At 37.7% G+C, this 21,827-nt stretch overlaps 1 protein-coding gene across 5 annotated transcripts in view; it reads right to left on the reverse strand.

The window, feature by feature from the left end:
* Positions 1-14,345: 14,345 nt before the first annotated feature.
* SGCE (sarcoglycan epsilon) overlaps positions 14,346-21,827 on the reverse strand; it is a 68,544-nt gene continuing 61,062 nt past the window's right edge. For 4 of the 5 annotated variants that reach the window (XM_007195749.2, XM_007195752.2, XM_007195748.2 and 1 more), the window contains 3 exons: positions 17,451-17,494; positions 16,539-16,573; positions 14,346-14,640 (listed from right to left, as the gene is read on the reverse strand). In XM_007195749.2, the coding sequence (XP_007195811.2) occupies positions 14,590-14,640; positions 16,539-16,573; positions 17,451-17,494 (130 nt within the window). In that variant the 3' untranslated portion in view covers positions 14,346-14,589. The remainder of the gene's footprint in view (positions 14,641-16,538; positions 16,574-17,450; positions 17,495-21,827) is intronic. The other variant, XM_007195750.2, reaches the window with a different exon arrangement.

Below are 21,827 nucleotides of genomic sequence, written 5' to 3' on the forward strand. Positions count from 1 at the left end.
TTTTTTTTTTTAAAGGATTTTCTTATTTATTTATTTATTTATTTATTTATTTATTTTTGGCTGTGTTGGGTCTTTGGTTCGTGCGAGGGCTATCTCCAGTTGCGGCAAGCGGGGGCCACTCTTCATCGCGGTGCGGGGACCGCTCTTCATCGCGGTGCGCGGGCCTTTCTCTATCGCAGCCCCTCCCGTCGCGGGGCACAGGCTCCAGACGCGCAGGCTCAGCAATTGTGGCTCACGGGCCCAGCTGCTCCGTGGCATGTGGGATCTTCCCAGACCAGGGCTCGAACCCGTGTCCCCTGCATTAGCAGGCAGATTCTCAACCACTGCGCCACCAGGGAAGCCCCACCATACTGTCTTGATCACTGTAGTCTGTAGGATAGTCTGAAGTCAGGGAGCCTGATTCCTCCAGCTCTGTTTTTCTTTCTCAAGATTGCTTTGGCTATTCAGGGTCTTTTGCGTTTCCATACAAATTGTGAGATTTTTTGTTCTAGTTCTGTGAAAAATGCCATTGGTAGTTTGATAGGGATTGCACTGAATCTGTAGATTGCTTTGGGTAGTATAGTCATTTTCACAATGTTGATTCTTCCAATCTAAGAACATGGTATATCTCTCCATCTATTTGTATCATCTTTAATTTCTTTCCTCAGTGTCTTATGGTTTTCTGCATACAGGTCTTTTGTCTCCTTAGGTAGGTTTATTCCTAGGTATTTTATTCTTTTTGTTGCAATGGTAAATAGGAGTGTTTCCTTAATTTCTCTTTCAGATTTTTCATCGTTAGTGTATAGGAATGCAAGAGATTTCTGTGCATTAATTTTGTATCCTGCTACTTTACCAAATTCATTGATTAGCTCTAGTAGTTTTCTGGTAGCATCTTTAGGATTCTGTATGTATAGTATCATGTCATCTGCAAACAGTGACAGCTTTACTTCTTCTTTTCTGATTTGGATTCCTTTTATTTCTTTTTCTTCTCTAATTGCTGTGACTAAAACTTCCAAAACTATGTTGAATAACAGTGGTGAGAGTGGGCATCCTTGTCTTGTTACTGATTTTAGAGGAAATTTTTTCAGTTTTTCACCATTGAGAACAATGTTGGCTGTGGGTTTGTCATACATGGCCTTTATTATGTTGAGGTAAGTTCCCTCTATGCCTACTTTCTGGAGAGTTTTTATCATAAATTGGTGTTGAATTTTGTCGAAAGCTTTTTCTGCATCTATTGAGATGATCATATGGTTTTTCTCCTTCAGTTTGGTAATATGGTGTATCACGTTGATTGATTTGATTTGCATATATTGAATCCTTGTATTCCTGGGATAAACCCCACTTGATCATAGTGTATGATCCTTTTAATGTGCTGTTGGATTCTGTTTGCTAGTATTTTGTTGAGGATTTTTGCATCTATGTTCATCAGTGATATTGGCCTGCAGTTTTCTTTTTTTGTGACATCTTTGTCTGGTTTTGGTATCAGGGTGATGGTGGCCTCGTAGAATGAGTTTGGGAGTGTTCCTCCCTCTGCTATATTTTGGAAGAGTTTGAGAAGGATAGGTGTTAGCTCTTCTCTAAATGTTTGATAGATTTCGCCTGTGAAGCCATCTGGTCCTGGGCTTTTGTTTGTTGGAATTTGTCCCTTCAGGTAAGAAAACTGAGGTCACATGGCTAATAGGTGGCTGAGCTGGGATATGAGCTCAGGGAACCAGGTTCCAGTGTCTATACTCTTAACCACTACATGAAATCATCCTCCCTCCTCACCCTAGAGGATGCTCATCCTGCCCCTTTTACAGCTGAGGACACAGAGACCCACAGCCTATTTCACAGAAGCTCACACAGCTAGTGACGGGGTGGGCCAAAAACAAAAAGAGTTAAACTCATGTGTCTACTTCCAAGTCTTGTGCTCTCCTACACAGTACACCGCCTCCCTTTGCTATCCTAAAATAAATAAATAAATAAATAAAAATTTTTAAATTTAATTTATTCAGTCACATGAATGACCATGGCAAGAGATTAAGGGTGTGCCTCCCAGATCTTCCCAATCAAACCAGAGGGTCTCTAAGAAACATAAAGGTGCTGTCCCTCTGCCATCTCAGCAGGAGGCAAAGACAGAGAAGGAATTATCTCCAAAAAATCTAGAGATGTGGCTTTTGTCTACTGAAGTTGATCTCAGTGAGATCCATGGAAAGCCCATTAAGTTCTTGAGAAAATCATTCCAGTGGAAACTCTGCCAGCTGGGACTGAAAATGATGACAAACGTACAAATTAAAGGAAGTTGTTTAATACCTCTCACCCACCCCCAAAATCTACTGGCAGGAAGCAGGATGATAATACATGCTACCTTTCATGAAAAAGAAAGAATGACTCAGAGGATGGAACCAAGAGTCACGTAAGATTATTCCCAAGCCTTGAAACCTAATCTAGGAAAAAAACAGTTGCCCAACTGGATTTCAGAGCTGTTATGGATCAATGTTTCCTTCTTATCTACCATTTTCTCCCCCTTTTGAACCAGAATGTTTATAACTATTATCCTATACTTCTCTCACCATTGTAGCCAAGGTATGTTGGGGGGAAAAACTTGTTCTTTAGTATCACAGGTTCACAGGTTAAGAGAAATCAGACTTCATGAACTTCACTTAACAGATGACATCCAGGAGCCTTATCTGCATCTGATTTAAATAATGTTTGACAATGAGGTTTTGGACTTCGAGCCGATAATATCATGAAATTCAAACTTAGATGATGAGATTTTTTTACTTTGAGCAGATGCCATAATAGGATGATACTCCTGGGAACATTGCCCCTAGGAAAGGGGCAAATGTTTGGAAAGGACGTGAATCTTTGGGAATCAGAGGAAGGACTGTGATAGGCAGAATTCTGAGATAGCTTCCACTATTCAAACTTTTGGTATAATTATACCCTGTATAACCCCCTCTCATTGAGTATAGAAGGGACTAAGAAAAGGGTGTGATTAGGTTATTAATCAGTTGACTTCGAGTTCATTAAAATGATTGTCCCCAAGTCTGGCCTAATTAAGTAAACCCTTAAAAGAGTGACTGAACCATTCCTAAAGGGAGAGATTCAAAATGAGAGAAATTCTCCTGCTGACCTTGAAAAAGGAGATACCACGCTGTGAACTATGCAAGAGGCTACACGGCAAGGAACTGAGAGCAATGTCTAGGAAGTGAGAATTGTCTCCAGCCTATAGCCACCAAGAGAGCAGGGACTTCAGTACTATAACCACAAGGAATTGAATTCTTCCAACAACCAGTGAGCTCGGAATAGCACTCTGAGTCTCAAATGAGATCATAGCTCAGGCCAACACCTTGACTTCAGCCTGGTGAGACCCTACACAGAGGACTCACTTAATCCATACCCAGACACTTGACCCATGGAAACTGTGAGATAACACATTTGTGTTGTTCTAAGCTGTTAAGTTTGTGATAATTTCTATATAGCAATTGAAAACAAATCAATGACTGTTATACATCTCCAATGCTTCCCTCTTTTAAAAAGTATCTATTTATTTAACAAGTACCTATCTCATCATTCTATGTGGAATTGTGGGAATGAGGCAAATTACTCATAGTTTAGTATAAGTCTCCATATCAAGAGAGACCATACACAAAGAGAAGCATCTGAACTTGATGTAGATCATAAAATCTTGTACTTTAAGTCTGTTGCTGTGTTTGGATGAGAATTTGGAGTCTTGAAAGGGGTTTAGTGTATTTTGCATGTGGAAGGAACATAAACAATCAGGGCCAGTGTGCAGACTATGGTAGATTGATTGAATTAATGGCCCCAGTTAATAGCTGCCCCATATTTAGTATGCCTGTAATCTTATATTCTTCTCCTACTCTGATTTAGGGCTCAGTCAGTTTACTTGTTTTGATCAATGACATATTAGCAACGGTGTCACAAAGAGTGGCTTGAAAGAAGATGCACATTTTCTGATAACCCTTTTGTGTTTCTGCCATGCTATGAGAACATGCCCATGCCAGCCCAATTAAATGAAATAAACCTGGAGGAAACCACGTTTTCCCACCATACCAGTTGAGGCCACCCTAGATCAGTAGTTAGTCAACTCCACGACACATGAGGAAATTTAACTGAGACTGAAAGAAACTTCTAATAAAACCCAGCTTAAATGGTTGACCCAAAGTGAGCTAAAAAATGCTTATTATTTTGGGGGTAATTTGTTACACAGCAGAACTGTAGCAGTAGATAAATGACACATCAAGACATAAGCTGCTTAGCATAATCTAGTTGAAGGATACATCTTCCATCCAATTTAAAAATTTTTAGGCACTTGGCATTTCTCACAAAATAGAATATTTCTCACCAAGTAGGCTTGTGAGTCACTCTGATGCAGAATTTGTCAACAAAATAGATCCAAGCTATTTTAAGAAAGACCTCACATGTCTAATCCATGATTATCAACTATAAAGATGTAGCACCAATGACACTGTTATGTCTCACTAGAAATTCCATGTGCAGTCAATAAAGAATTCTTCTATCTCAATGACCCTGACTATTTGGCTTGGCCTGGGAGTTCACAATCTCAACATTCAGATCTCTAAACACAGGAGGAAGCAATTTTAATTATTCATTTCAATTTTTCAATAATTTTCAGGGATGAGGAATCACCACAGATAAGTTAGGCCATAACTGTATTTTGAAATGTGTTTGTTCTCCTTTAGGTTTGTCTAAGATAGCCCTGTGTTACACATTCACCTGAAACAAGAACCCTGGACTTCATTATCTGTATCCATGACAGAACCTTTGAACACTCTGCACTGATATAGACATTACCACGCATTAGTATACATGTCCAGTTAACGTTTTACTAATACTGTCTGTTGGAGCCAATAAAATTTGTTTCAGAGGCTTACCACAAACTTATATACACGAAAATTTGGCAAATGGCATAGAAAATTCCTCAGATTGCACGTCTACCTTGCTGTTTGCCCTAGTAAGAGTTGGCCTTTGTAACTAGGAAAAAAAAAGTTCAGAACTAAATTCTTGGTTTTATCCTTGATATATATTCTTTGCTCAGCCTTCTCAAACTCAGTAAATAGATCAAAAATATACCCAGGAACTAAGGCCATAACTCTGGAAATTATTTTCATTCCTCCTTTCCCCACATTTCCAAGCCATCAACAAATCCTATCAATTTTATGTACAAAATATTTCTCAAAGACAAATAGTTCTATCCGTTTTTTCTTCCTCATCCTATTTCTCAAAAGTTGCTCTTCTTTCCTCTGCATTAACTCCTTGCACTTTTATCCATTCTTAATATTTTTGTTAGAGTGCTATTTTTAAGAATTTTTATTTTGAGATAATTTCAGACTTGCAAAACGTTTTAAATATAGTACAACTAGTACCATATACTTAAAGTTATCAAATGTTAATATTTTATCACACTTGATTTTTTATTTCTATCTATATATCTATCTCTCTATGTATACAATTTATTTCTAAAAGAGCTGAGAATTCCAGCTCAAGGTCACACATTGCATTTGGTTGTAATGTCTCTAGTTTCTTTTAATCTGTAGTTCCTCAGTCTATAGCTCCATGAGCTTGATGTTTTTGAAAAATAAGGCCAGTTATTTTGTAGAATGTCTCTGAGTTTGGTATTATCAAATGTTTCTTCTTGTTTGATTTAGGATATGCATTTTTGGCAGAAATATCACAGAAATGGTGGTTCGTTTGATGCATTACAACAGGAGGCATGTAGCATCAACTTGTCCCATTACTGATGGCACCTTTGATTGCTTGGTTAAAGTAGTGTTTTCCAGGTTTCTTTACAGTAAAGTTACTGTTTTTCGCCAAGGTAATTGTTAAGATATGTTGATCAAAGCAGGATGTTGAAGAGATATTTACACACCCATGTTCACTGCTTCATTATTTACAATAGCCAAGGGGTAGAAGCAAACCAAATGTCTATCAACAGATGAATGGATAAAGGAATGTGATATAGATACACAATGAAATATTACGCCACCTTAAAAAAAGGAAATCCTGTCATATGCTACCACATGGATGAACTTCAAGGACATTATGCTAATTGAAATAAGCCAGTTATAAAAGGACAGATCCTATATGATTCCACTCACATGAAGTAGCTGAAGTAGTCAAAAATCATAGAAACAGAAAGTAGAAAGGTAGATGCCAAGGACTGAGACAAGGGGGAGGAGAAATTAGTGTTTAACAAGTATACAGTTTCAATTTTGCAAGATGACAAAGTTCTAGAGATCTGTTGCACAACAACGTGAATACAGTTAACATTACTGAACTGTACACTTACATATGGTTAAGATGGTAAATTTGACGTTATGTGTAGTTTTTGTTACCGCAGTAAGAAGAAAAAACAGGATGGCCACAACACTATGTAAAAAATGTTCATCTTTAGTGATAATCAAAGAAGTATTAAATAGAACCACCAGTACCAGCGATGAATATTATTACTTTTGTCATCTTTGACAACCTGTCTTTGCATAGGTTAGGGTGTAAATTGAAAACATTACCTTCTTTGAAAGTATTTTGGCAATATAAATACATTAAACATGGGGAAATAAAAGGATATGTTGAAGTCCTAACTCCCAGTACCACAGAAGTTAATTTATTTGGAAATAAGGTTGTTGTAATAGTTAAGAAGTCACACTGAAATAGAGTCAGCCCTTAAGAATAGAAGAGATACAGAGACACAGACACATAGGGAGAGAAGGCCATGTGATGACAGAGATAGAAGGGCTGCCACTGCAAGCGAAGGAATGCCAAGATGCCCAGCAAACCCCCAGAAACTAGGAAAAGACAAGGAAGGATTCTCCTCTAAGGTTGTAGAGAAAGCAGGGCCCTGCTGACATGTTGATTTCAGACTGCTAGCTTCCAGAACTGTGAGACAGTAAATTCTGTTGTTTTAAGCCACCCAGATTATGATATCTTATTATAGCAGCTTTAGGAAACTAAAACAGTAATTAATCATTACACTGTACAGAGATATTTTGAGTCTATGTAAATATCCTATATTACTGTAGAGATAGAAGATGTGTGTGTATACATATATACATCTATATATTTTCTAGCTCTGTTCATTGGGAGGACTTAGAAGCAATGACACTCTAGAATATCTAGTACCCAGATCTTAGTTCCTACTTAATTATCTATTTATGATTCTTGTGTTAAACAGTTTTCTCCATGGTGGTTGCAAAATGATGATTTGCTAATTCCATCATATCTTCTACATTAGTTGATATCCTACTGTAAGGAAGCATTTATTCATTCATGCATGCATGCATTCATTCATTTATATCAGTATAGATTCAGGGACTCTTATCTACAGTTTATAATACATTACTATACTTATTTTGTTACCCAAATTGTCTTATATTTGGCCAGTGTGAGCCCCTTCTAGCTGGCTCCTGAATTCTTTTGGTAAACCTCCATTATTCTTTGGACATTTAAAAATTTTCTGGCACAAGAAGGTGTTTTGGGTCCACGCTCATGCTATTCCATCTGACAAAATTGCTAAGGGTGACTGACATGTGATCATCTTTCCAATTTTATCTTAAGTGTTTTCTCTTAAGATAGACCTATTCTGATCATTTAATCTAAGCAGCTCCCTTCTCCAGTCCCTATTACAACACTCCTTTAACCTTCACAGCCTTTACTTATTGACATTAGATTAATTCCTTCAACAAATATTTATTTAGCGCCAACTAGTGCCAGACATTGTACTAGACTTTGTTTATTGTCTTTCATAACACATTATGTCTGTTTTATTTACCAAACGTAATTCAGTGCCTAGAACATAACAGGTTCTAAATAAATATTCACTGCATGAATGAATAAAATGACCTGATACTAAATCCAATAAGAAATTTTGAGATGGTTTGGGGAAAAAAAAGGAACCGGGATATATTATTCTGTTAAACCAATTTATCTCAATCTTACCTCATTGTTTTAGCACTTAATTTGCTTTAGGCACACACATGGATGCCCAAATTTAGGTAAATAAAAAGAAGCTTGTCATATAAAAGTCATTAAATATATTATTTATAAAATTACTAACATAAGTCCACAACACATTACTGAAAACTCTTGAGAACAGGTATATTTTAATACTCAATTGTTTTAAGATTCTGTAAGTGCAATTAATGTAAGGTATGTTCCTTATATTATATAACATATTCAGTAAGGTAAGGGCAATACCCTGTAATAAATGTTAAACTTTCTATAGCAAAAAGTCATACCAAGTAGGATTAAGAAGGATAATATAAGTATCCTCATTTTTGTTCAGGTCAAATTCTATCATTAAATGGATTTTCTATGAAGCTGTGAAAAAAATCGAGACCTTTGGATTTGGAAATAGCAGACAAGGGACTGTAACCTTAAAATCATATATTTTTCTACAAGAATTCAATGCAGCATTTCTCCAAAATGTGTTTATGTAGCTCGATTATTATATCTAGGCACTTTCTTTTTTGTTTTTAATTCCACTGAATTAAAAATACTATCTGACAACTTAGGTCATTGAGGATGGCAGAACTACTTATCTGCATAATTATGCCCTTCATTTTCACATACAGCTATTAGTCCACAAGCACCAATCACATGTTTTGTCCAGTCCACATCTGTGGGACAATGCTTGTGTTCACCACTTTTTCTTCCTGAGTACACAGGAAGACTACATTTCCTAGCGTCCATGGCAATTATGTCTGGGTAATAAGACATTACCAACCACCAGAGCGTAGATAAGAGTGAGAGATGCCATTTCCAAGCCCATCTCTTAAAAACAACCAACATGGGCTTCCCTGGTGGTGCAGTGGTTGAGAAACCACCTGCCAATGCAGGGGACATGGGTTCGAGCCCTGGTCCGGGAAGATCTCACATGCCACGGAGCAACTAAGCCCATGCGCCACAGCTGCTGAGCCTGCACTCCAGAGCCCGCAAGCCACAACTACTGAAGCCCGCACACCTCGAGACTCTGCAACAAGGGAAGCCACCGCAATGAGAAGCCCGTGCACCGCAACGAAGAGTAGCCCCTGCTCGCAGCAACTAGAGAACACAACTAGAGAAAGCCCACACGCAGCAACAAAGACCCAACGCAGCCAAGAATAAATAAATAAATAAATTAAAAAAAAAAACAAACAACCAACATGACCTTTCAGCTTTAATTTCCTTTTCCATAGAAATCCTGGATATCATGTATTCCAAATCATATAGCATAAAAGATGGAGGAAGGCTGACATAGTTGCACTGTACTGTGATATGAGTGAGCAGTAAACTTTCATTGTGTTAAGCCAGTGTGATTTCAGGGATATACTTTTCACATCAACACAGCTCACAACATAATTTTTCCCTAAATGAAAATCAGTCCTCTCACAGCATGAGACTCCAATGATGGAGCAAAAAAGTCATCAAGCCATTCTTCCTTATACATGAATCTCATGTATACCACAAGTCGACTTGTATGCTGTAAGTCAATGATTTCATCTCACTGCAGACTGAAATGTCAGCTAATAAATACAAGTGATAGTAATTGCCTTTAAACATTGTATGTCAATAATACTATACAAAATCCAGCACTGCTCCTTGATCAAGATATTTTGCTAATAGCTTATTCAGCTTTCTTTCGTTTTCTTTCTTTCTTTCTCATCTCAAGTGTCCATAGCATCTCTGAGCTTCTCTGCCCCAGGTTTTTCTCCAGAGCACCAAGATCTCACCCAGCCTACTCACAGCCAGAGCCCACAAGTATGTGAGTCAGTGAATGAAAGACTAAACCTTCTGTCGCGTGGAGGGAAAATTCTGAGGTTTATGCTACATAGTTCATTACAGAATCCGCAGTAGGACCAAGTTCTGCTTTCCAGAATAATAGCCAGATCCATGATATAACATTCACTGTCTTTCCTTCTGACCTCCTCACTCTTTCTGCTTCTATACTCTGGCTTCCTGGGGTTACCTCCCAAATGAACGAGCTATTCTGGCGGGACCCAAACTAATTCAATACTTCTGTGGTACTGCTACCTTTCATGAATTTATCTATAAAAGCAATCAATTTCATTCCCAATTGTTTTATTAAAAAGGAATTACATATTGTTTGAAAATGATGCAAAAACAGACAGCAAACTAGTTACTGAGGTACTAGGGAACAGATATCTGATCCAATAAAATCCACTTTTTTAAGATGAGCACTTTTCTGTTTGGGCTTCTTTTATGTAAAATCCTCACCCAAAATCATGTATTCTCGTACATAGAGGCATATATTCTATATTTGCAGTCGGAGCCCTAATCATTCCTTATGTTCATGGCATTATTTTGAATTATAGTACATGTACCTATTGGTATAGTGTGCTTATTGTTGTCAGTTTTCTTCTTCAGTGAACCATTTTTGAACCATTGATCCACATCTGTGATTGGGAATGTAAAGCAATACTATAGAGATCCATTGGAGCCTCTGGAAAGTAGATGCTGAAATGGAATTGCAAGTGCAAAGGTTTATTGGGGCCAAAGCTGTGAAAGATAAGAGGGGAAGGAAGCATAATTGAGCAAGGAAAATCTTCAACCCATGATGGCGATCTGACACCTCCGAAAGGAAAGGGGGTGGAGGGGAAGCTGGATTGAGCAAAGAGGTCATCCGACCACAGTGCACATCTGACAAAGTCACAGCCAACCCAATAGAAAGGTCCAGAGAAAAGATTTCCCATCAGAGGAGTCCCAGACCCTAGGACTCAGACCATGCTCAGTCATGGCTGAAGGGTGCCTGCCCAGGAAGTTTCTCTGTTCAGAGGCCAAAGGCAGATCCTGAAGGTGCTAAGACTAGAAGCTGTCAGTTAACTGCTCTCCTTGCAGCTGAATGGCAAATTCTTTCCTGAAGGAAGATCTAAGCAGCACGCTGCTATGGCCGTCACAGTTTAAAAAAATATAAACACCAATATGAAAACTACATGATAAATTACCTAAGATGAACTGCAGCCTATTAATGGAATGTAAAGTGAGATGTTCTAACCACAGAAACCCTTGCAGCCCATGAACAACCTTGTAAAACTTCAGATTTATTAATAACATAGTAAGATTTCAATAAAAACGTAAGTAATATTACATTTTAATTTTGTGAAATGTGAATAAAATACCATCCCTGCCTTTCTCTGTCCATTAGATTCTGGCAAACACTCAACTTTACGTACCCTACTCTTTTGCTAGCCATTGGAGGAATAACTGTAACACAAAATGTAGCTGATTCACGAGTGTTCAGGTGACATACCAAGGACCAGATTTCTCATCAACTTTCAAGGCATCAATGACTATGTATACCCAGATGACTTACCAATCATATCACCAGCCCAGACCTCTACTCTGAGCTTCAAATTCATGTATCCAACAGCCTATGTCTCTCGGTTTTCTCAAGGGCACTTCAAGTTCACCTTATGTACAACTGAACTCATACTGTTTTCCTCAATCCTGGTTCTTATCCAGTATCTCTTATGACAATGGGCAGCACTACCATTTGACACCCTCCCATCAGAATTAGCCCCTTTCTTTTCCTTAACACCATTTCCAAAGTATCCAATGTACCAAAAACTGCTGTTTTTCACCTCCTAAATAGCTCTTTTGTATGTTTGTTTTTATTTCCATTTCTCTAGGAGGTGGGTCAAAAAGGATCTTGCTGTGATTTATGTCATGGAGTGTTCTGCCTATGTTTCTGAATAGCTCTTGAATCTCTCCATTTCTCTCCATCTCTTCTACCACCAAAGTTATTTCTCCAGTTATATCTACAATAGCCTCCTAGCTGGTCTATCCACTCACACTCTGCCCACCTCCTCTATCTCTTCTCTATATTACAGCTGGATTGATTGTACAAAAATGCAAAGTATGACCACATCACCATCCTTCGTTCTTAAAATGCTTTTGCCTTTAAAGTCAAGCATGGTTTGGTCCTACCCGTTATCTTGGGTCTCACTTTCCCAACACCTCCTCCCTATACGCCATACTCTGGCTGCACTGAATTTTCCAGTAAACTCCTACACTCATCAGGAACTCTTCTCCCAAAAGGACTTAGCAATGCTCTTCTCTCTGCCTCAAATACTCTTTTTTACTCCACTTCATCTTATCAATTTCTACTCATCCTTTTGCTAGCAGAGCAAACTTCCTTAGGAAATCTTTTGTGACCCTGATGACCAGGTCACATCCCCCTGTGATAAGCTTTTATAGCACCAATGACTTTCCCTCATAGTATTTATCACAGTTGCAATTTGACATTTATTTGTATGACAACTCGATGAATGTCTGTCTTTCCTACTAGAATGTAAACTGCATGAAGGCAGAGCCTGTGTTTCGTTTGGTCCACCACAATGTCCTCAGAACATGACGACTCATACTAACATATTGGGTGTACAATAGATAAGCAGCTAGAAGAGTGTTCCATAAGAAATGCCAAAATGCAAATTTGTGAGGCTGCTTCATCTTAGAATGGTTTGCTTGAAAGTTTTGACCCATGCCCTCAATTGGGTATAGTCAGGACATGGGAAGCAAGAGCTCAAATCTTGGACCACTGATCCCAGAGGTCACACACCCCACCTACATGCTGTATCTGTACTCGGAGGCTCCAGCCTTGATGTTGTTTTCTACTTAATTATTCTCTAAGTACTCTCTTAGCCTCAAATTTAGCTTTAACATTTTTACCTAATGCTCTCTTCTATCATTGGTGTAGACCTACAGATGTGAACTTCCCCAAAGAGAGGTCATCATTTATTGAGGGGCCATGGAAAAAAGAAAAGTCACAAACTTTTAGGGGATATTTGGAATCTAGAGCTGAGTTTTCATGAGTTCCTGAAAGTGCAGACAAACACTGCAACTGGTTTTTTAGGGCAACAGCTTACTGAAAAAAGGTGTTCTAATTTAAGTTCACCATTGGGACCCCAAACTCACCATGTACTCATTTGCCCTCTATGAGGGTGCTTAGTTGGGACAGAAATCCTCAGCATGGGGCAGAATCCCCACATTTTTTTACCCATAAAGTAAGGGCTATTAAGGTAGCAACAACCACTGAGCAAGCTATTTGGACCTTCTTCCCTATTGAAATATTAAGTCAGAGGCAAAATCACTTGTTTAGAGGGAACTGCAGAGATTAAGGCAATTATCAAAGATTTGTGAGATGCTGGCCAATGATTCTTATCCCCATTCAATTCCTCAATATGGTCAGTGTGAAAACTGATGCTAACTCCAAATGCATTTTCCAATCCCCACAGTAGACTCTTTCCTAGAACAGATGAATAACGTTCCTGACTCCTGATCTGCAGTTCCTGATTTGTGGATCCTGTATGACTTTGTTCCTGCTCATTTGGACTACCAGGAATAGTTCGATTTCACCTGGCAGGAGCAACAGTTTGTTAACTCTCCGCCCTGTGCCACCGTCTAGTCGCCGGGAGTTGTGGCAACATTTCCTTTCTCCTAGCACGTGGCCCTGACCCAATACTTTTACAACCTCAAGCTGATCAATCCAGGAGAACAGCAAGTGGCAATACCCTAGCTGTCTTGGAAAGGAATATGAGGTAAATCTTTAAAATATCGAAGATCCCACATCCTCTGTTAAGTCCCAGGAAGGTGTGGCTGGGAGGGGGAGCTTCAATGTCAAGGACATGGTAGACTATTTCCCCGAAGTGGAAGACAAGTTGTACACAACACTAACAGGGAACCTTCTTGGATTCTGGAATCAGATCTGGATAGCATTTGTGTATCCTCTGACCAATTAATAGGTAACACAGAAATCTGCCCAGAGCAGATTAAGAGAAGGTTTTCTAGTCTGCAACAAAAGCGGCCTGCTACTTGGCCTGATGACCACATTGATCCCGTAGCGTCCAAGACGCATGAAGTATGTATACCAACATGGTATAAGGAAACTCTGCTAAGCCTTGAAAGTAGTGTTACCACAGGGAAGCCTGGGGTTTTGGAGCTAATTCATGTCACCATCAGCAGGTAACTATTCCCTTTTTGAGTAACAACTCCTGGCGTGCTTCTAAAACCAAATATCTGATTATAGAGTCAGGTTAAGTATGCAGTCTGGGCTGCCCTTCATGAACTGGGGATCATCAGATCCACAATCCAAAGGGCCACGTTTACTCTAAAACACTCCAACAAGTGGTATATAAAAGAACAAGCTTTACAGGTCACAAGGATAAAAGTATTAAGTAAATGGGTAGCTCACTTGGAACACAGAAGCATAGACATTTTATACATTACAGGAAGTGCCTAATAAAAATCTCATTAAATAAAGAATAAACATGCGAACCTGTTCCTAGCAATGAAAGATTCCTACTACACAGGAGGCAATCAAATACTTTCTGAAGTAAATTTTGCCAGACTTCAGGCTTCATTAATAATATTTATTTTAAAGATCACTTTTTATTGTAACAAATATAAAGTCATCAATGTTTTACAAATTGTCAAAAATGCCTTAAGTACCAAAAAAAATACATTAGTAAAATGAATGTTATATTGTATTATTTGGTATATACTTGACACTGTCAACATGCATACCATATGTCAGAAAAGCTCATGCATTATTGGAAGAGAGAAAAAATAAGATATAAGTGCTATATTGTCTGATTACAAATTCATTGCTTCGGTTAGTTTTCGTTCTTCAGGGATACCATTTACCTGCAATGTGTAAGAATGAATATGGGCATGAGTTAAGCATGGACACTTTTAGATTTGGAGCAAAACGAATTACTGCAAGGCGTAATTTTCTATCTTCTTAACATAATTTAAAATAATTATGTTGCATTATTTCTCTGCATTTGGTTTTCAAAAAAAAAGGAAATTCTAAGTTAGTCCTCTCCTTCTTGGGTCAAAGCTACAATGTTTTGTATTTCTCAAAAGGCACGGCCTGAAAATTCCTCCCACAATAAACAAAAAGAATGAGTTTGACTGCAGGACGTATGACTGTACCTTTTAATCGTGGCTCTTTAGAAAATATCATGTGGTTTGGAAGGGCAGAGAAAATGAGAAAACCTGAAGGGGCATCAAAACTAATGGCTTGGGCCCGGTCCAAACGGTAGTGCTATTGTCAGCTCTTAACTGCTCTATTATCTCAGCTAGTGCTTAAGTCCAGGATTACAAGCCCAGCAGCTAGTTCATTTCTTAAACTTCTGATCATCTTTTAAAAGAAAACAACTAACTAAAGAAAACAAACTTCAAAATATACCCTCCCTTGACAAATTCCATATAGCAAGCTGCAAACAAAATGACTTGATATCCATGGGACAAATCCTGTGCTTAAATTACCTTCATAAAGAAAACTGTGACATTAGCATAGTGCTTTGAGGTACTTGGAAAAAACAAATTATGAAAATCCTGCACAAATGTTGTTGCCTCTTTGCGATACTAGGATAACCAGGATAGAGGGACAGCAAAGCTGTTGTGCCCATGAAAATACATACATAGCACTGAATCCATGCATGTGCAGACAGAATGGAACAACTTACACATTGAGAAACAAACTTCATTTTTTCATTCACATGAACAGAATGGGAATAAGGAATGTAACCTGTCCATTTAGCTCTTCTCTTCAGGAGGTACGACTATTTGGTGTTACATTTATCAGAGGCAGAAACACAAAAATCTAATATCATAATTATAAAAGATGCCAGGCTGGTCTCTCTCCCTTTAGCACTTAGGTACTTTGGGGACTCATCGAAAACAAGAACAAGAAGAAAACAACCAAGAAGATACGGTGTACTTTAGTCAATAATACAGAAAATTACAGAAAAATATAAGAAAACAAGAAGGTAATAGGCTATAAGTGTTAACTAAAAAGGAGATGAAAGCTTTCCTGACTCAAGCAAAATGCTTGTTCCCCAAAACCTGTCTTAGAAAAATAACTTAGAAAATTATGTTGAACAACCTAAAATCCCCCTAGGGAAATTCTTTGGCTCGTATAACATTTGCTCAGGCAGAAATTGTCTTTGTATTTGGAAACGGTGCCTATTACTAAACTGTAGCAAGCTAACAAGTCTACTTGCTAAAAATTTATACAACTATTAGGTAAATCTCCCTAACATCATCTACTTAGGTTTCCTTATTTCTCCCAATGGGAGGGGGGGGAAGTAAAATCTAGATTTTTTAAGTATTCGAAAGAACTATTTACTATTTTTCTAGATATTGTCTTCCTTCACTCCTTGTCTGAAATAATTAAGAATCAGAGGTAAGACATCTTAGGAGAGATGGAAGTCTATGAGGTTAATGAGGAAGAAGTTCTAGCATTTCCATTGAAGAAATATTCTTTTAAAATTTTACCTCTTTAAAAAAAGTCATGAAATTAGTGGTAGTAGGGATTCATTTATTTCTTTGCTCTTTAGACAACACATATTTACAGCAGTTTGTTCCTTCATTAATCTCCTGAATGCTCACACAGTAGCACCACTGCATTAATATACTGAACAGTCTTGTTGAAACATGTTAGCATTTAATTAAAACAAGCAATCAAAATTGTGGGGGAAATTCTTATAAACGTTTTTTCATAATTAAAATCTGATGAACAACTTCATTATACTTGCCTCAAATCTTTGAAAAGTTGTCAAACGAAAATCTCCTTAAATTCCCGAAAGCAGTAATAGAGAAGATAATTTTTTGAATGAAAACATGCAGTAATTTTCTATATGTGCCTAAAGTTTTTATGAGACTTACTTAATAGCTTCCCTACCACAATACCACTATTCATACTCAGAATTCCACATCCAACTTACATTTTTAAAACTTCTCTGGCTTTTCCAAAAGAGCTACAAAGGCATTACTGGTTGCTCGGCAATTAGAACTAGGAATCAACCACTAATTAGAAAACAATCATGAATAAGTTATCTACTTGGTACAGAGATGAATGAAATAATTGGCTGTGGAAATTTTTTAGGGACACTTGAAAGAAATAAACTTAAAGAAAGCAAGTCTTAGGGAAACAGAATAGTCCAGGGAGAATTGCCCGCCATCTTGTTGTCAGCGGTCATGTTATAAGAGCTTTTTAAACGGCATTAAAACCAGACCAACCATTTCTCATTTATCCCCCTGAAGCCTCAGTGATTAGTCACAATGGTTTCCTTTTGTAAGAGTCAGTTTCAAGCTGCTCACTTACTGAGACAAATCCTGGAAGCATCCAAGCTAAGAATCTTTCATACCAAGGGGAAGAATAGGGAGCTTCACTGAAGGAAGGGGATTTTATTCAGTCTTCCTTAATTAGCCAGGACCTCCATGGATGCTTTTGCTGTAAGATCATTTACCCTGTGTTTATCACTCTTATGCCAATCTACAGAATGATCTAAGCTATTATTCTGAGGGTCTAACTCTGATTAAGGAATGACACAACTGTTTTGCCTTACTTGGTGAAGCTAAAGCTTCATAAATTATCTAGTAGTATAATTATCTTTTGATCTATTAGCTCCGTTCATAAACATGAACTTATTACTTTTCGTACTCACCTGTAGTCTGCTGTTGGGGAATCTGAGTCTGATGTGGCAAGTTCCTAGAAATGATTAACATCCTTTAGTAAAACTGTATTTGTCCACACACATGTTAACAGAGAGCAGACACATTAGAATGAAAAACTTTATAGCCGGAAAGACCCCAGAAATCATCTGATCCAGCACAAACACAGCCCCCCACCTCTCATAAGTTTATGGATGAGGAAACTGAGGTCTGAGGAAGATGAATAATAACAATATTTGATAATATTCATGGAGTTTCTACTACATGTTATGCTCTACCTCACAACAACATAGGAGGTAGGTATTATTTTTCTCAATTGACAGATGAGGAAATAGGCTTGGAAGTCCAAGGGTACGTAGCCAGGAAGTGGTGGATAAAGATGAGAACATAGGACTCCAGGGCTTGTGTCTGTAACCTGTACACTTTCAGATCCAGGTCTAGAACACATATATACACTCATAGAACAAAATATATTACCATCTTCATTCACTGTGCCAAACCTGTGCTCCTCCATCCAAATCCCAGGGAATGACACTGGCTATCCACCCAACTGCACCAGTCAAAATATGGAAGTCATCATTGACTCTTCCCTCTCGTTCAGTTTCTACAATGAATCACTTGGGAATCCTTCATGATTCTCCTCAATCTCCTTTGAATCTGTTGAGTCTTCCCCATCTCCACTGCTACCTTGGTTGAAGCCATCATCATTTCTCATTTGGATCTCTGCAACTGATCTGAATTATTTCCTCATTCCCATTCTTGCTCCCTTATAATCCACTGTGCACATTGCTGTCAGATGATCTTCTGAGACACAAATCTGATTATGTCATTCAAATGAACACATTTCATTATTTCCTTATACCTACTGCAAATTAAGTTTCAAGTTTCTTAGTGTGATCTGGAAGGCCATCAATGTATCTGGTTCCTATGTGGAGCCCTCCCTGAACTTCTTGAAACAGAATCACCACCACCATGGCCACTATCATCTCTTGCCCCCAACCAGCTCCCATTTATCCTTGCAAACTCAACCCAAAATTTGTTACAGTGGACTCATATTACTCCCATAATTTAAAAATATCCCACAAGGAACGTTAATTAAAATATTTAACTTATTATTTTTAATTAAAAAAGTAACATCTCAAGAACCACCTCTTCTATGCCTCCTCACTCTCTAAGCACCTCTTCCCCAATTAGGTTACCACTGAGCAGGCTTTCATACACAAGCTGACTGTCATTGTATTTCTCCTCACATAATGTTTAATTGCCCCAAAGGGCCTTAACAGTAAGAACCTTCCTATTTTGTTTAGTATCCCTAGCAGTAAGCAAGCAATAAATTATGTTTGGATGAATACATGCAAAAATGAAGATACTTACAAAGATTCACATAATACACATGTTTATTAACACTCATATTCACCCATTCATTTTCAGATTTTGATATGAAAATTAGTTTACAAAAATATACAATTTAGATTCTGTGTGGAAGAAATTCTAGGAGTCAGCCCCTTGCAACAGAGTAGGGCTTGATCCAAGCCAGGGATTTTCAAGGTTTTTTGTTTCTCTTCAGCAGTGGAATTCCTTTTAACTGAAATCCTAAGCAGAACTCTTGATGTACAAAAGAGATAAATGTGAGGTTGCCCGGGTTGAAACAAGGGAGCCAGGAATCCCGCCTGCTTTGTTTCCTTTGCCTCACATGCTGGCCCCTAAGGCATTGGTAAGAAACCTCCAAGAAACAAAGTTTGAAAACCGTTGATCTGAATCATTTCAGCCAGGCAAATATTATGCTCCAAATACAATGATCTAAACTGGAAAACAGTACATACTAAATACTGTTCAAACTCTTAAACTAATCCATAGGAATGTTAATGACTTCAAGTGATTTTTTTTTTTTGAGTTCCTTTTAAAATATATGGTTAAGGAAATAAAATCAATTCTAATTCAATTTGAGGAAGTTACTTAATAATTCATCTCAATAATTACATTCTTTTTTTGCTATTCCCTATCAGCCCTACTTATCCTTGTGTGGTCTCCGAGAGTATTTTCCTTGGTTTATTCTTTCAGTATTTCACACAATGTATTTATAGTGCTTTTGATCACGAAAGTAAAAAGATTAATTTACAAACCACAGAAAGGAAATTAAGTTACAGATTTAAAGACGGGTGAACAAACATCTTTACTACCAAAGTCAAAATGCAATTTCATGGACATTTGGGAGGGAGATATGAGTTTTCTTTTAACTTCTCAGGTACAACTACTTTGGGTCTATTCTACATTAGAAACGAATACAGCACACCTTGCGTTTGCACACATGCACGCACACAGGCACACACACGTCCTCATTTCCTATCATCTCTAGCTCTACCTGGCCTATTAATGGATTAAATCAATACATTTTGACAAAATAAAGATACCAAAGAGGACAAAGAAAGCCTTTCACAAGCCCTAGATCAGGATAACCAAATTCAAAATCAATCTGTGAATGAAGTAGCTGGACCCCCCTCTCTCACTGGCCAGCCCACCTGACCCTTCTGTGGAACACAGTTTTAAAACCACGGATCAAGGTCAATCTACACCCTGTCATTTCTTCTCTAGCCTTCGTTGTTTCTTTTCCCTCTTTTGCTACAACTTTCTAAACAGCAATGGCCTTGGTTAGGTTTGAAGAGAAATGGTTAGTTGAGAAAGTGCCACACACAAATGAGCAAGAAATTTGGAGAAGTATGAGCAATTGTGTGTATTACACTGGTTTAGGGATTTACAAGTACCTGCAGTGAGTGTCCCAATTAAGTTTGTTAAGTTTGAACAATGTACATGTGCTCCTCACAACTTCAACTGAAACTCAGATGAGTTACATACAAGTACAATGTGCGCAACAAGGTGCTCAGCAAAAAAATATGTGGAGATTCAACATCCCCAGGGTCTCCAAGGTGCGCACACATGACTGATTTTGCGGTTGACCAAACTTGTGGCTACAAGTGAGCCTGTGAGTGTTAATGTACCTATGATGGGCATATTTGAAGCATGTATTCCATTTAGAGGTTGAAGGGAGGTACCTCATAAGAGCGCTGCTTCAGGCATACTGGAAAAATGCCCACATCTGACTTTGCTATAGTTGAGCAGAGACTGCAGTAAGAAAATGGAAACGCTTCTATCTTTGGTGAAGGCAGGCTGCTAAAGGCAATTAGACAGGAGAGTCGGGGGTGACTTCAAACAGAAGTCCTATAATCCTTCAAAGAAAGGACCTTTATAAAGTCATCAAACTATTTAGAATAATTAACTTATTAGTGGACTGGTGGAAAGATTATTATGCGTAAACTGAATTATGTAGAAAAAAGATTTACAAAAACTGTAATCCTCTAAATTATTAGCATTAATTTTTTTCTATTTTTACTACCATTAACTACAGGCATTTAAATAGAAAATTATGTTAATTAGCTATTGCACAAACTCTATCCTTTAAGAAAGCAAAGGTAATAACTTGCAAATTAATAAATAAGTGATTTGGGGGAGTACACAATTATTTATTATTTGTGCAACCATTTTAAAGTAATTTGACATTCTTGGATATCCTGTAGAGTAATTCTATGAGTAAGGTTGATGATTATCAACTCATTATATTCCTACTTGCTTGAAGACTCAAAATCAAAGAAAGGTTAAGTGATTTGTATAAGGCCACAGAATCCGTGCCAGAGTTGAAAACAAATGACATTAGTTTAGTTATGTGGAACACAAAACACTTCTTTTGAATTAGTATGGATTCATTTAACAATAAGAAATAGTAATATCTTTTTGGAACTTCTCAATTATCAGCAAAATTGACATTACCCAAACCTTGAATTTTCTACAGAATTTTTTCTACAAAAATGCTGATTTGGACCCTATGACTACTTTTACTAAGGAACCAGGCCATTATTTTGCTCAAAGAAGGAAGGAAGGACACAAAGAAATTGGAAACATCACCCCAATTTTAAATTTCAAGATCTAATTTTAATTAAAATCAATGTAGAATATACATGGAATATAAAGAAGAAAGGAGAAATTAATTTATTTTAGGTTTTTTTCCCTACTTTTATAGAGCTGAAAGCAAGCCTACCACAGCTTTAAACTGAAGGAGTCCAAATCTCTAGAACCAAAATCCATCAGAGAGATACTGTATCTATCACTTTTAGTGTATACTTGCTGAATTTTTTTAAAAAGTCAATGGCTCTGAAATATCTTTGGCTGCTCCACCGACCCTTCTTGTCAACAGGAAATCATTATCTTGATCTCCCAAAACAGTCTCTTCAACTGATACTAACTTTCATTGAAACCTAATTTTTTATTTATGGAATTTTACCATGAAGCTGGTTCTCACTATTACCCAAGGGAAGACA

This window comes from Balaenoptera acutorostrata, chromosome 7, assembly GCF_949987535.1.
Source record: "Balaenoptera acutorostrata chromosome 7, mBalAcu1.1, whole genome shotgun sequence".
Lineage (NCBI taxonomy): Eukaryota > Metazoa > Chordata > Mammalia > Artiodactyla > Balaenopteridae > Balaenoptera > Balaenoptera acutorostrata.